This window comes from Ctenopharyngodon idella, chromosome 13 (assembly GCF_019924925.1).
Source record: "Ctenopharyngodon idella isolate HZGC_01 chromosome 13, HZGC01, whole genome shotgun sequence".
Classification (NCBI taxonomy): domain Eukaryota; kingdom Metazoa; phylum Chordata; class Actinopteri; order Cypriniformes; family Xenocyprididae; genus Ctenopharyngodon; species Ctenopharyngodon idella.
The window spans coordinates 31,954,052-31,969,274 of record NC_067232.1 but is presented as its reverse complement, the minus strand read 5'-3'; the positions used below and the strand labels follow the sequence as shown (position 1 = coordinate 31,969,274).

At 36.0% G+C, this 15,223-nt stretch overlaps 1 protein-coding gene across 6 annotated transcripts in view; it reads left to right on the top strand.

The window, feature by feature from the left end:
* dst (dystonin) overlaps nucleotides 1–15,223 on the top strand; it is a 197,254-nt gene that overhangs the window by 69,081 nt on the left and 112,950 nt on the right. For all 6 annotated transcript variants that reach the window (XM_051916336.1, XM_051916339.1, XM_051916338.1 and 3 more), the window contains 6 exons: nucleotides 5,903–6,069; nucleotides 7,358–7,470; nucleotides 9,565–9,671; nucleotides 11,183–11,302; nucleotides 13,274–13,369; nucleotides 13,475–13,602. In XM_051916336.1, coding sequence (XP_051772296.1) covers nucleotides 5,903–6,069; nucleotides 7,358–7,470; nucleotides 9,565–9,671; nucleotides 11,183–11,302; nucleotides 13,274–13,369; nucleotides 13,475–13,602 — 731 coding nt within the window. The remainder of the gene's footprint in view (nucleotides 1–5,902; nucleotides 6,070–7,357; nucleotides 7,471–9,564; nucleotides 9,672–11,182; nucleotides 11,303–13,273; nucleotides 13,370–13,474; nucleotides 13,603–15,223) is intronic.

Here is a 15,223-nt window from a genome sequence, read left to right as displayed (position 1 = left end):
AACTCATGAACTTGCTGAACTTGTTTACAGCTGGCAGGAAGGAGTGAAACTTTCTTGATGGGGAGCCTTATTAGCATGAGAAGCCGCCATGGGTAATATGTGTGGATGCGTGAGGGGCTCCAAGGAGGAGAGTTATGTTGATCCCACGAAAGCCCCAATCAGCCCCGCACCAAAGGAGCTCAGAGGACGCAGATACTTTCAAAGGAGGAAAAAGAGAAAGTCAGCAGATTTTAATGCCACTGACTCTTTAAGAAGCCATGGAACTGAGAGCTGTAAGACCGATGACTTGGATCATGCCACATCCAGTAGTAATTCTCTCAATCAGGTTGGTACATTGAACTCGGAGCAAGACGAGGTTCCAAGGCCCCGGCAGCACAGTATCAGCCATGGGGTCTATGTTGGAGAAGTCCCAGTCCTCCGAGGTAAAACCGGTAGAAGGCCAGGTACTCATCAGATAAATAAGGACAAAAGCAGACCCACTGCTGAGCATAATCTACATGGGGTTACCAAGTGCTCCAGAAACATCGCCTCAAAGGATGGGCTTTTGGAAAAGAAACTTTTGCGGAGACAGTTGAGGAGGGCGGTTAGTTTTGGAGCGGTGGAGCATATGCTCCAGACACTGAGAGGAAAAGGCCCCCTGGCGAGGAGCAGTGTAGATCATCAGCTGGAAAACATGGAAGGGTTCTCCAAAATTATATGGGACACTCAAGTGCACAGGAAGCGGAGGAGGGCCTACACTTGCTCGGGAGAGTTAGTTTCCCAGGCTTCTTTGGATACTGTCCAACAAGATCTTAAACTCGGTTCTACTAAACACCAGGAGGTAATATCAGCATCTTTCAACATTTGAGATGCCATTTATGATGCAATGATACAATGCAAATGACATTACATAAACTATAAAGTCCGCTGCACATCATACACCATTTAGTTGTGGAGGGCCCCCATCTACCAATTTTTAATGACTGTGTTATTAATAGTTTTACTTTCGTTTTTGAATTTGGCTGGTTTTTGAAAACATGATGTCACATTCTGTTCCTTTTCTTCAAAACAGTGCGCTGTCGCCCTTCCTACGTAACATCCAAATCAGTCAAATCATGTAACGTGACTGTCGTAATATACAATCACCCGTTGGACTTGGTCGATACTAAAAAACAGTGTATTGAGCTGCGAAGGCGGCTTTCTGTGTGCGCGCTCCATGAAACGTGGACAAGTATAGGTTGCTTTGGGCTTTGGGTGTGTGCTTAAACTGACAAATACGCACAAAAATATGTCCATCTTGGGGAGTAAACGCATTCAATTATGTCTTTAGTGAACATAAACAGTTGGGAAGGTAATCAAATGCTTGTCAGTATATAACAGATCTGTGCATTTGGTCTTAAAGTGACAGCAGCCTAATAAACCTGCTGCTGTCTGTCATTTAAAGGCTCATGAAACCCCAGAACACATTTTTTGAGATGTGAACTGATATGTACAGGTTGCATGTCACTGAAAACTAGTTTATCAACAAGTGGAAATTGGTTATTTTTGCATTTTTCAGAGCAATTTTGTACTTCCGGTTTGAAAAGCAAAGTCGAAGCTACGTCACAAAGTGTGTAGATAGGCTTACGGGGGCGAATCTATGCCACAGGGTTCTGAGCGCTTCTCTGCATTTATTCATGAGAAAGACCTCGTTCAGTCCAATCTCTGCACATAAGTTTATAATTGCGGTATTATGCGTGAGGAAGCATCACTTCTGTTACTTCTGTCTCATTACCTATGTATTGAGACATTGGTTGTATAGGTGCTCGTTTCCTCAGTGCTACAACAGAAAAATGCGTTTCCCTGCGACGCGACCAGAGCTGAAGTTTTGGTGCAGGCCGTTTGTTTTGCTGTTGTCCACCAGCACAAATGGAAAATATGTCTTCCATACAGTGAAGACTATGCAGTGTTTTATTTTTACATTTGATTACTTTATTCAAATTCTGTACAGTAGGCTAAATTGTTTATTTAATTTGTATCTTTTTGTATCTATTGTATTTGTCTTATTGTTCGTAGTTTTCTTCTTTTTTATTGTATCACTGTTCCAGCTCACTGTTGTTTGTTGACAATGTAACTGCTCTGAAAGAACAGATTAAGGGGTTGGGGGACATTTTGGGGTTTTTATGGATGCACTGACAGGGGCCTGAAGCTACTACTACTTTGTGTGTTTTTGTATGATGTTGCAGTGGTCAAGTGGTACAGGTCGGGACTCTCAAGAAATTCAGTTGTTTTATGACAAGGACGTGAATGCTTTTTCAAGTTATGGTGTGACATGGCGTGAATGTACCTACCTATACAGCAGCCTTGAGTGCCTTCATGTTTTGTTTTATTATAAAATGCTTACTACATAATAGAAATATTTAAGCCAAGTACATTTACTTTCATGCATTTGGCAGACGCTTTTATTCCAATTGATTTACATTGCATTGAAAGTATACATTTGAGCAGTACTTGCATTCCCTGGGAATCAAAGCCATTAATATGGCGTTATTAGCGCCACTGGAATGCTATAGGAGACAAGCAAATGAATTTAGTTTATTCCACTAAAATAAACTAAGGGTGATAGTTGACCTTTATGTTGCATTGCGATATAACTAGTAACAGTTACTTTGTGTCATGGCTGTTACTATATTCTTTATTTTAACTAGATATATTGAGCAATTAGCATCTAAAATCTAGACACTAGTCATTTTATAATGAACGACACAGAGTTTCCATAATATTATCATTCATGGCAGTGTTTAGTCAGAGTTGGCATGTTTTGGTGTGTTTGGTTCTTGGTTTAATAGCTCAGTCTTTCCACACCCACAGTCTAAACACCATGCGCTCTGCTCTCTTCCGACAAGCTATAATTACACTGCGGCCGGCCGGCAGATTCCTTTCAGTTTACTTCAGTGTCAGCACGTACACATATTATACACTTATCAATCTGTAAATGATTGTTAAGCTGCTGGATTTTATATGTTTTGGTATAATGTGTTTCCTTAAATCTGTAGGCGTTGGCTTGCCTTTTGCTCAAGGCATTTGATTTTAGAGGTGAAAATTCTTCTTTTTTTGTAATGTGAAGTCTAATGGTCAGTGGACACGTCTACGTTAGCGGTCACTGTTCATTAGTCAGCATCAGTGTATTTCACTGCTATATTGAAAATACATTTAATATGATTTATTGCCTACATGGAGACTACTATAAATATCTCTAAATGAAGAAACAGAGCAACCAAAATGTGCTGGTGAATCACTGATCAAATGTCACATGATTCAGACTTTCTACTTGCACCAGCTGAGCCTCAATGCTGAAACAGCCATTTAAAAAAGGACAAATTACAGATATTTGCTAATATTTATATGAATAGGTCTTTTGTTGTAATTTAACACAATTGACAAGGGTTGGACACAATAATGTGAACAAGGAAGTAGGCCCTTAATACAGCTTTCAACTTTATTAGAATAGAATAATACAGCTTTTGAATGTTGTCTATCAGAACATCTGCCAGTTTCTTCAGAGATGTTGAAGGAGGGAATCTGTTTCTCACTGTTTGCTCCAAAACTGCCATCAGTAGTTGAATAATATTCAAGTCAGATGATTAAACTGACAAGGGCTGCATTTCCCAAAATGTCACCAATGGTCTCTACAATCAACTTAAGCTTATGATGCTTTTGGGAAACGCAGATGATGACGTTCATTCTGGTGCTTCACCTGTCCAGGTTTTATGATCATAACACCATCTTTTTCACATTTTTGCATTGGTGTATGAGATTAGATTTTTAGCACAGCTCTTTCATGTTGATGTTGGCTGTCATTGATGTGTTGTTTGGACACAATCCTTCTTGGTGTTCGATGGACTCTGTCATTCATTTTCGGTTTTTCCCCTTTATTTTTCTTTGCTGATGAAGTCTTGCCGTGCTTTGTGTTCACAGTCATAATCATAAAGACCGATGTTCTTAAAACACAACAATTGAGGTGCGCAAAAAAATCAGTATGTGCATTATATAAGCATCTTTATTTATTCTTAATTTTAAACTCTAGAGTTTAGAATAATTTTCCTAGATTATTTGCAGAACAGTTTTGACATTACATTATGGCAAAAATAGGGGTAAGTGTACCCATTAAGTCCACTAAAATCAAAGTTTAGGTGTTTTTCATAGATATTGACATGGTTTATAAGAAAATTAATTTTTTAAAATGCAAGATTTATCTCTCATTTGAAAATTTATAAGTTAGCTGATGTACATTTTAGAATATAAAATTAAGCAGAAGTCTGGCATGGGCTTAATTTAACTTTGGCACCATTTAAGCCTGCATGTGTTCCAAATAAGCCCACACCATAATTGATTCACAAAATATAAAAATCTATTGGTTTTAAAGACGTAAAACATCAATATATTTATTCAGTGGCAGGAAAGTATTTAAAAAAGTCCTTTTACTAATGTTTGATTTGAGCAATGGGTGGGATGGGTAGGTGTTAGTGGCTGGGGGTCCAGGCTGGATCAGCTTGACTCTGGAGTTGTAGCTGGAGTCAAGCTGGAAGTTTGACCGGGTGTATCTCGGGAGCCAAGCTGAGTTGGGGCTCCATACTCTGGGCTTACAGGGGTCTCCTAGTGGGCCCCCCACTCCAGGAGTATGGAGCCTTAACTTGGCTTGGCTCCAGAGTTATGTCCGGTTATATATAAGGAACTTTAGGACAAAACAGGCTCTGTCTCAATTGAATTAATGTGTGTAATTTGTAGGCCTATCTAAATATAGTTGTAAATTAAAGTAGTAAGTAAGGTAAGTTAAGGTAAAAGGTAAGTAAGGTAAAAGTACACAAAAAATGTTATCATTAAACACTTTCACTCAGAAAATTGATAAAAGTTTGTAATAAGAGGGATTCCTCATTGAAACACATAAGGTGGGCTTAAATGGTACCACAGTGAGTAATGACAATGTTTTCCTTTAAAAATATAAGATAGGTTTACAAAGTCATGCATGGAGCTTAAATATAATGTGGACTAAGCATTATAGTAATTTTCATTGTGTCCACATCGAGAAATGTTAAGATTTTTTCATTTGAGTTTAGCTTGAGTTGGCTGTAGTTTGCATTCGTTTTGTGGCGCTGTACCATTTAAGCCCATCTTAAAAAAAAGTTAATTTATGAAAATAATCTGTTCTACAAAACAATTTATTATTTGTAAATTAATGTAAAATGAATCACAAAACATTTAGTCTTGGTAGTTCACATGCTTAATTATTTGGCTTTCTATCTTTCAGTAAAGCTAATGGTTTGACCCTGAGATTAGCTTCGTGCACAAGCTAATAAAACTCATCTTTCCATTTAAAGGAAAATGATCTAAAATGATAAAGTACTATTTGTTCATATACAAAAAACAATACATTTATCTCTTATTTGACATATAAATGTACTTGCCAAAGAAATGGCTGAAAATTGTGGAAATGTGTTGATTTCTGAAGGGTTTTTGGGTGTGTTTGTGTGAGGTCCCCTGAGACAGCATGCACATGAGTGGGGCTAACTCAACTTTGCCAAATGTGATTGGTATGCAATAAAAAATGTCAGGGAAGTAACAAATCACTGGATTTGTAAATAAGCAGCATAAAATATGATTTGCTCTTTTGTTTAATTTGACTTCAGAGTTAAAAGTGGGCTTAAAGGGTACATGGGCTTAATGGGTACACTTTATGATGTCATGCACATTAATTTAAAAAGTAAAGTGTAATTCTGTTATATAACAATTGTTTTTAAAACCGTTTAAGAATTGTGTTACAAAATGACCTTTTTTTTTTTTACAGATTGCTGAATATGACTAGGTTTGAGAAGAGGCCACGTATCTATGTTATAACACAGGTCCTTAACAATATTAACAAAAACGTCATCTTCCCTGCCTGCAGATCTCGGACATCCATGTGACAGGAGAGTCCGAGGACATGACAGCCAAGGAGAGGCTTCTGCTGTGGTCCCAGCAGATGACTGAAGGCTATGTAGGTGTCCGCTGTGACAACTTCACTACCTCGTGGAGGGATGGACGACTGTTCAATGCTATTATTCATAAGTACAGGTAACAGCCCACAGAATATCCATATGCATGTCTTTTTTATAGGTTTGCATCTGATTCCATGTTTTAAAGGGTGAGTAAATAAATGACAGAATTTCAGTTTGTGAATTGAATTGAATTGATTTAAAGGCAAAAAAACAACAGGTTCTTTCTCATATTGTTTATAGTGCATCAAAATGTCAAATTGACATTTTCCACAATTTTTTCACCATTTTTCACCATTCAATCCAGTTACAGATGGATAATACTCTTTTTGACTGGTATTGGTACCCAGGGGTGGAGTGAGGGGGTGGATTTTGGGGCTCCAGCCCTGAATCTTTTGGCTTCCTAAAACACCAGTTTGAATGTAATGTAGAGAAGGTATTTAAAAAGAGGTTTAAAGTTCAGGTACAAGTCAATGCTCAGACTTTTTTCTTTTTGCACACTGAACATGGGTTGGAGCTTCTAAATTTGAACTCTCAAAATGCACGCAATGTCTGGTTCCACCCCTGTTGGAACTGACTACTAAAATTTTAGTACAGTGACAACCCTAGTCTTGGCCTTCTTTAAAACAGAATATCCTGTTTCACTCTGAAATAAAATGTTACATTATGGAAGTAAAATAGGTTATGAACTCTGTTTCTTGCACTTATAAAGTATGTTTATCTCTGATCTCTATTCTTGGAATGATCTGCTGTGCCTCATAGTCATAACCTGCACTTTATAGTTTGATGAAATGTCATTTTACCTAACAGACGCACAGATGACCTAGATTCTGAATAATTACTTCTTTGTGCAAAGATATTTCTAGCCATCACTGTTCTTGTCAGTCAGGGAATGTTTGGTAGTGATAATGATCCTTATGAGTGAATCTCACAAAACCTGCCAAGAGCAAATCTGGGTCATATTTCACCCCAAAATCAAAAGAAAGAAACTCTATTTTTCTTAAAGATTATGAAGCCTATTTTTGGGACCATTGAGATTCTTAGCGGTCCTAAAATAGCTTTCTTTTTCTCTATGCAAATTATAATTGTTCCTTGTATGCTGCTTCAAATGAATGGCGTGGCTTGATTAAGTGAGTACTGTACATGTGAAGTCTTTGACACTGATATCCTTTGGGGATTTACACAAACCCAGTGTTACTCCAGGGCCAGTTTGCATTAATGAAAATGCCTGTCATCATCAATCAAACAACATTTTGATTAAAGCAAAATCTTGGTGTGTGATACAAAACATATCTGTCACTGAAAGATATCAGACATGGAGAGATTGTGAAATAAGATAATATCGTCTCGATTCTGTCTTCATTCAGACCTGACCTGGTCGATATGAGCAGAGTTTCAACACAAAGTAGCAGATCCAACTTAGAGCAAGCGTTTGGTGTGGCCGAGCAGCTTGGTGTGGCCCGACTGCTGGACCCAGAGGGTGAGTTTCTACTGTCCTAATCCATATTGACCATTTTCAACACTGCCTGGCTTCAAGGTGTCACATGTTGATGTTTGGGCCGGAGGTCACCAATGGAATCATTTAGCATTATTACATTCCTATTCATGTGGTACTTTTATCACAATGCTGCTTGTATAAAAAAAAAAAAAAGTAAAAATGTTTAAAAATATTTTTAAATGTAGGTACTGTAAAAGTAAAATAATACATTAATAAGTCATTATAAAAGACAAAGTTTATTGGCTGTGCATGTAAATGTAACATAGGTAAAACTCAGAAATGAGGGAGAGCTGAATCCAAATACAAAAGCTTTGGTTTTCAGAGGTTTTCAGTTTGAAATAATTTGAAGTTTAAGTAGTTTTAAAGCAGTTTTGAAGGCAGTATACTCTATCAGAAGACAGACAGATAGATAGATAGATAGACTGTTGATAGATAGATAGATAGATAGATAGATAGATAGATAGATTGTAGCACATTGCTAGCATGAATTAACATGTTTTAGCACATTGCTAGCATGTTTTAGCATGTTGCTAGCATGAATTAGCACATTAGTTGCGTCCCAAATGACACACTATGCACTTGTACACTATGTACTTATCCATGTAGTGCGTGAATAGCATAAGGTTATTTTGTCATTTAACATCAGATTCTGATACCCCCTCCCCCTCCGCTACGTAATTAAAGCTGCGACAGTTGATTGCATGAAGTGTCCAACATTCCACACTTAGTTTTTTCCGTTAATTTAGTGCATCATCCGGGTATTTAAAGTGCACTTTTTCTTTTAGGAATTTTCAGGGTGAACGCACTACTCGCACTATTTATACTTAAAAACATCATAGAATAGTGCATAAGTACGCGAACTGGGACGCACCTACTGTTAGCATGTTTTAACACATTGTTAGCATTAATTCGCCTATTGCTAGCATGAATTAGCACAATGCTAGCATGAATTAGCATGTTTTTCCACATTGCTTGCATGAATTAGCACATTGCTAACGTGAATTATCACATTGCTAGCATGTTTTAACACATAGCATGTTTTTGCACATTGCTAGCATAAATTACCATATTGTTAACATGCTAACAACATGTTTTAATACGTTGCTAGCATGAATTAACATGTTTTAGCACATTGATGTTGATAACATGAATTAACACATTGTTAACATGGTTTAACACATCGTTAACGTTAATTAGCATTTGATAGCATAAATTAGCACAATGCTAGCCTAAATTAGCATGTTTTAGCACTTTAGCATATTGCTAACATGTTAACAACATGTTTTAATGCTAATGAAACAACCAAGGTCCTGGACAAGATTTTTTCTCAGATTGTCGGTAGGGAAAATCATGGATGAATTGGCCTAAAACTCCTTAAGTCTGAGCCGGATTTAGCTTGTTTCCTAGTCTGACTTTCTAATCAACCTAGAATTCTACACTATGAATATTATTGATACTGTGACAAAGTTGTGTCTGCTAAATGCATGACTATAAATGTAAATAATTAAATTATATTAAAAACGCACATGCCAGGTTTGATAGCAATGTCATTAGAAAACAATTTCATCCTTATTATGCCAACATTTTCTCACTGAAAACAATGAGGTTACCAAGCATTGCAAAATAATGACGCCAAAGAGTATCTCTGTTTCTTGTGGTGAAGTGTGAGACTTCAGAGATGTAATTGTTTCCTTGGAGTGAGAATGAGCTGCTAGTTAACACAACTCTACCAAATTTCTGAAGTGACCCATCATTGGTTTAACTTTGACATGTTGATGTCTGATGCAGCACAACGGGTTCCTCAGTCTATACAGTGAGTCACCAGAGCGATGAATCTGAGCTGCAGTCTGAATGTCAGACATTTTACCTTGCAGTTTCGTGGTGTTTCATGATCATTTGCAAAACAACACTGGGATCTAAGAATAGTATTCATTTCAAACCCAATGGCCTCAGCAGAGTAAACATTTTTTCTGTAGTGAATTGTTCTGAAAGGAAAGGTTACAAGCATCAATATTTGTTACAAAACTGTTTATAAAGTAGCATTTTAACTATGCAAATGTTTGCCCTTTCGAGCAGATGTTGACGTGTCATCTCCGGATGAGAAGTCGGTCATTACATACGTTTCAACGTTATACGATGTCTTCCCGAAAGTACCGGAAGGAATGGAGGGCATCAGTGCAAATGTAAGTACAATCACAGATTTATAACAGGCAGTAACTGCCCTTGTAAAAAAGCAGTACACTTTAGCACACTTTTAATAAGAGTGCTTATTACGGAAATAAAAGTATATACTTAAGTACAAACTGAATGTAAAATATGTTGTAATGTTTTCAGACTCTTAATTCCATGTTAATTAAAAGTGTATTATAGTTTAAATTTATATTAAATGCAATTAGCTAAACTTGAGTGATTTCTAAACCCACTTAAGTAGAACTTAAGTACACCTTTATATGTAATTTCATAAAGACTGCTGAATGTATTGACAAACATTTATAGTTTATTTAATTCTAATAATTTATCTATTTAAATGTATAACATATTTAAAGTAAACTTTAATGTCATTTCTGCTGAAATTTGTATGTCATGTATTTAAAAATATTTGCAGCTACACATTTGTAATGCAGTTGCAATTTAGTATATTTAAAATATATTAACTTTAAATGTAATATTGAATAACATTATAGTTAAAATAATAATCAAGTATGTTACATGTGCTTTAGTATGTTTGTCAACACATCTTTAAAGCATGAGAAAAGATTATTAAAACATGTTTTAAAATGTACTTCAAAGTAAAACTTTAATTTGACATTATTACAAAGTGCACTTTTTAAAAGTGTACTTGAGTGTATTAAGAAAGAGTGGCCTTTTATTGCATTGATATGATATTAAGTGCAAGAACAGTTTTATATAAAGTGTGTATATATATATATATATACTTTCAATATTTGAAGTACACTGCAAGTGCACATTCAATACAATTAAGCACACTTTTTTTTCTGAAGTGTTTGTTTTAATTGAAAGCACTACAAATACAAATGACCTGAAATGAACCTTCTGTGTTCAGTGCGGGATGTCTGTGTGGTGATGGCGCTATAAAGACATTTCTTGTCATTGCGTCTATCTCTGTCTGTGACTGAATCACAGAAATAAGTTAATTTCAGCCATGACTCTTCTCTGAGGATACTCAGGCTGACAGTACACAAACATCTCAAGGATGACAGTATCTGCCTGACATACTATAGAAGGTTTTTCAGCTGGTTGGGCTGGTGAATTGGTCTTGGTATATGAAAATAAACTTTGTGTCTACATTTTTTTTTTATTACATAAACATTCCATGTGTCTTGGAGGAGTTTGAGGCTTGTTATGCAGGAAACTGAACTAAGTTAGAAGCTTTTAAGGAATCTGTTGATTCTTTGGAGTCATTCCCAGAACAGGAAAATTCTGCCTGAGGAAGAGAACCAGTATACTGGTTACCATTTAAGTCACATTAACCTTGGATCAGACATGCTTGCAATTCTCAAATAAATGAGCAAATGAATAGAATATGAAGGAAATGCTTTTAGAAAGCCAAGAAGTGACATGTACTATAAACTCATATTGTTGGAAGTATGGCCGTGTTCACATTTCATGGAATTGCAGTCAGATATTGACCTTGATCAAAAGACTAAGATGGTTGATGTTGTTCCTGAAACAGGATGTGGACATTAAATGGGTGGAATACCAGAACATGGTGATGTACCTCAGCCAGTGGATCAAACACAATGTGACTGTTATGTCAGACAGAAATTTCCCCAGCAATCCTGTGGAACTTAAGGTGAGATGCCTCACGATTTTATCATGCTTTTAAGAATTAACATATTTTCAAACCTGACTACTCAGTGTGTTTCCTGAATATGGAAGCTCATTTCCACCACATAAAAAAACATGCTTTTGCAAATCATAATTATGACATAAAAAGGTGAAATTATGACTTAAAAAGTTTAAATAATGACATATAAAGTCTGGACTTTCAACCTTTTCTCATAATTATGACTCAGTATGTCATCATTTTGACTTTATCGTGTGAATTTGCATTTCGTTCAGCCTGAGGCTTATTCACTTTCGGTGAAAAACGGCCTTTACATTCGCCAAAAATAGTTTTTTGTTTATTTATTTTTATTATTATTACATAAGAAACAAGCAAGCTCAGGTGAGAAAACAGTAATGCAAAAATAACATAACACTATTTTCCGTAATAAGTAACGAAGTAATGCAATTAGTTAATTTTTTACGGAGTAACACAATATTGTAGTTCATTACCTCTAAAAGTACTTTTCCCAACACTGGTGATAATTATGACTTAGTATGTCATATTGTCTCATAATTATAATGTAGTATGTCACAATTATGACTTCTTATGTCATAATTTTGACATTTTTTGTCATAATTTAAACTTTTATGTCATAATTATGACACACCAGGTCATAACGTCGACTTCTCATAATGCTCATAAATCTCATCATTTTGACTGTAAATTATGATACAAATCAAAATTTGACTTAGTATGTCATAATTATGACTCAGTATGTCATAATTTCTACTTTATCTTATAATTTTGATGTTTTATGTCATAAAGTAAACTTTCAATCATAATTTTGACCTGGTGTCATTAAGTATTATCATATCTCATAACTATGATGTTTATGTCATAATTTCGACTTTTTATATCATTATTCCAACTTTTAATATCATAATTTCAACTTTTATGTCTTAGTATGGCATAATTTGACTTTTCATCTCATAATTATGATTTACCAAAACATGATTTTTTTCCATTATGTAGCAGAAATGAGCTTCCATATCTGAATGACTAGTTCTATTTCATGAAATTACCATGAATAATGCCATGATGCAAAAACAAAAAAAAACAAAAAAAAAAACATATTCATCCTTATAACATATTCATCCTTCTTTTTTTTATGCAAAATATAATGTCTTATTTATTTTTTTAATAGACTCTTTTCACATTTCCGGGTTTCTCAGAAGCGGAAGTCGTCATAGTTGGGTAAAATATTATAGCGGTGAATGAGAGACTTCATTAAATATATTTTTTGCGTTTCATTTGCACAAATAGCAAAAGAAAAACTCCACAATAGTGTTTTCATCACTTATAGAGAGCGATTGATAACGGCAGTCAGAAGAGAGAAAGATGTCATTTTAACTGTCACTCCCATAGCCTCTGTATTAGATACACCCTCACAGCAGCGTTAACTAGTTTTTTGTAATTTGATGCAATGGTAATATAATACTAAGTATAGTGTTAGAAATGTAAATTTATGTAAAAATTAAAATATAAAAAACTGAAAAGGGTCTATTATTTTGAAATGAGAAATATACAGGTTTGGAGAGACAATGGGGGGAAGTTTCGTGGTGTACCATTCCTAGGCCAATTTTACACTGTTATTTATTAAATTGGAGATATATTTGAAGTAATAATTTGTCAGATATCAGAAATTTGCTGACATGTATTTTCAGAGATCAGCAGCTGCTAACTCGCTAACATTAAACATCCCTTAGTGTATTGGAGCCTGAGGCAAATTACTGTACCTGTACTCGCTCAGAGGATTTACACGGCAAATAGGTAGCGTCCCACTCGTGTTAAAAAACTATTAAAGACTCGAGGAGCAGCTCCATCTTTCTCCTAGAGCAGACGCATAGTGTACAGGTGTTCTGCAGTGGGTATGTTGTCGTTTCTTCTGTTCGGCATGCTTTGTTTTGTCTTAACTAACTGTTTTTAACTTCACAGGCACTTTATACTCAGTATCAACAGTTTAAAGAGAATGAAATACCCCTGAAAGAGAATGAAAAGGCCAAAATCAAGCATCTCTACAAAATGCTAGAGGTTTGTATCTTTTGTTTGTTTTTTTGATTGTTCATATTTCTTTTACATTTACAGTACTTGACACATGTAGGGGTGTCTTAAGCGCTGCTATTTGTTGGGATGTAGGTGTGGATGGAGTTCGGTCGCATCCAGCTCCCTCAAGGTTACCATCCTAATGACGTGGAGAAGGAATGGGGCAAGCTGATCGTGGCCATGCTGGAGAGAGAGAAGAGCCTGAGGCCTGAAGTGGACAGGTATGAGAGGCAGTCGGCATGATTTACACATGCTATCTCTCCATCGCTATTTCTTAATGAAAGAATATGGGCGTGGATGACATGCATTCCACTGAGGAATTCACTTAGGATCTACTTGACATTTTTGATCATTTTTATCAGGTCAAACAAGCAATAATACACTTTTTTTTTTTTAGAACTTTAGAATGTTTTTTAGAAAGGAGTTGTACTGCTTATTCATTTATAAGGGTCAAATCTTTTGTAATGTTGAATTTTTAAATTGGATCTTTCAAAGTGATATTTTAATATCTTATGTGTTCTGTTTTTATATGGGTGATACAGATTATTTTGCTATAATTTTGCTGGTGATATAAAGTTAAGCCATATGGTAAATATTGAATCAATGATTTTGAATGAGCTTTTTATTTGGCTGTTAAGTTTCCACAAGACTTTTAGGCCTGGGTATACTTCATTTATCACTTTCTGCTCCATTTTGTGCACAGTCGTGTCTGCACAGCTTTCAAATTATAGGCCCTGAATTTATCCACAATTCTGGGTAAATTGAGAATCACAATTTTTTTGTTTCAAACAGAGATCATGATTCTCCTACAATTCTGAACAGAGTCTGTCAAAATAACATGCAATTTATTAGAGGTTCTGACAAAATGTTAATTGCTGCAGTCCATTTAAAGTGTTTAATGAATCGGAATTAATTATTTAAAAAAAATCAGTTTGAGTGAATGATTCAATGACTCACTCATAAAGATTTAACTTGTTTCATTACTGAATGAATCAGCGTTTTTGAACGAATCTCTTGAATGAATGATTGAATGACAAATACATTTTTTAACAGTCACTTGTTGCCACCTGGTGGCGAAACAATGTAATTGATAGAATCATCATTTGAAGCGCCATGTTACTTTCAAAAGGTGATTTTGATCGCTCTATTTTAGACAGCTACCGTAGACAGTGTTTATATCCAAACTACGAACTTTTATCACAGTTCTTCTGTGATATGAATATTTGTAACACAGAAATAATGATACTGTGTGGTTGACTTGTTTTGAAGCTGTTTCATACCTATACATGACAACAGCTCTCTCTGGCTCAGCGGCAGCACTGTCGCAGATCTGAATGTTCCGGTGTGATTTTGTCAAAGGTTTAATAGACACAGGCGAATCGTTGTCATTTATGAATGAGATCATGTGGGTGTTTGAATCGAGATGGCGATCTTTTAATGATTAAATCATGCAGCTTTACCCTGTCCCAATTCATAGACTGCATCCTACTGAGGCAGCATTCGAAGGCCGTTAGCGTCACAGCGGTACAACGAAGGCTGTCCCAATTCGAAGGCTCCTACAAATAGGTTTGCGGCTTATATGCACCCTCGATGCATGCTTTTGTCGAGTCCGCAAGCCCGCGAGCTCCTCAGCAGACTTCTACCCAACAGTCGAAGTGGCATTACATCACAAAAGTGTGGACTCTGAGGTAGATCGCGAGGGCTTAGGGTTACATTTGCGACAGAGCCTTACTCAACCACAGATGGACGAGTTCAACACAGTGCAGTTGCTTTTTTATACACTGCCAGATGCCAGAGGGCAGCACTGAGTCGTGTCATTTACAGGACATTCACTCGGAAGGA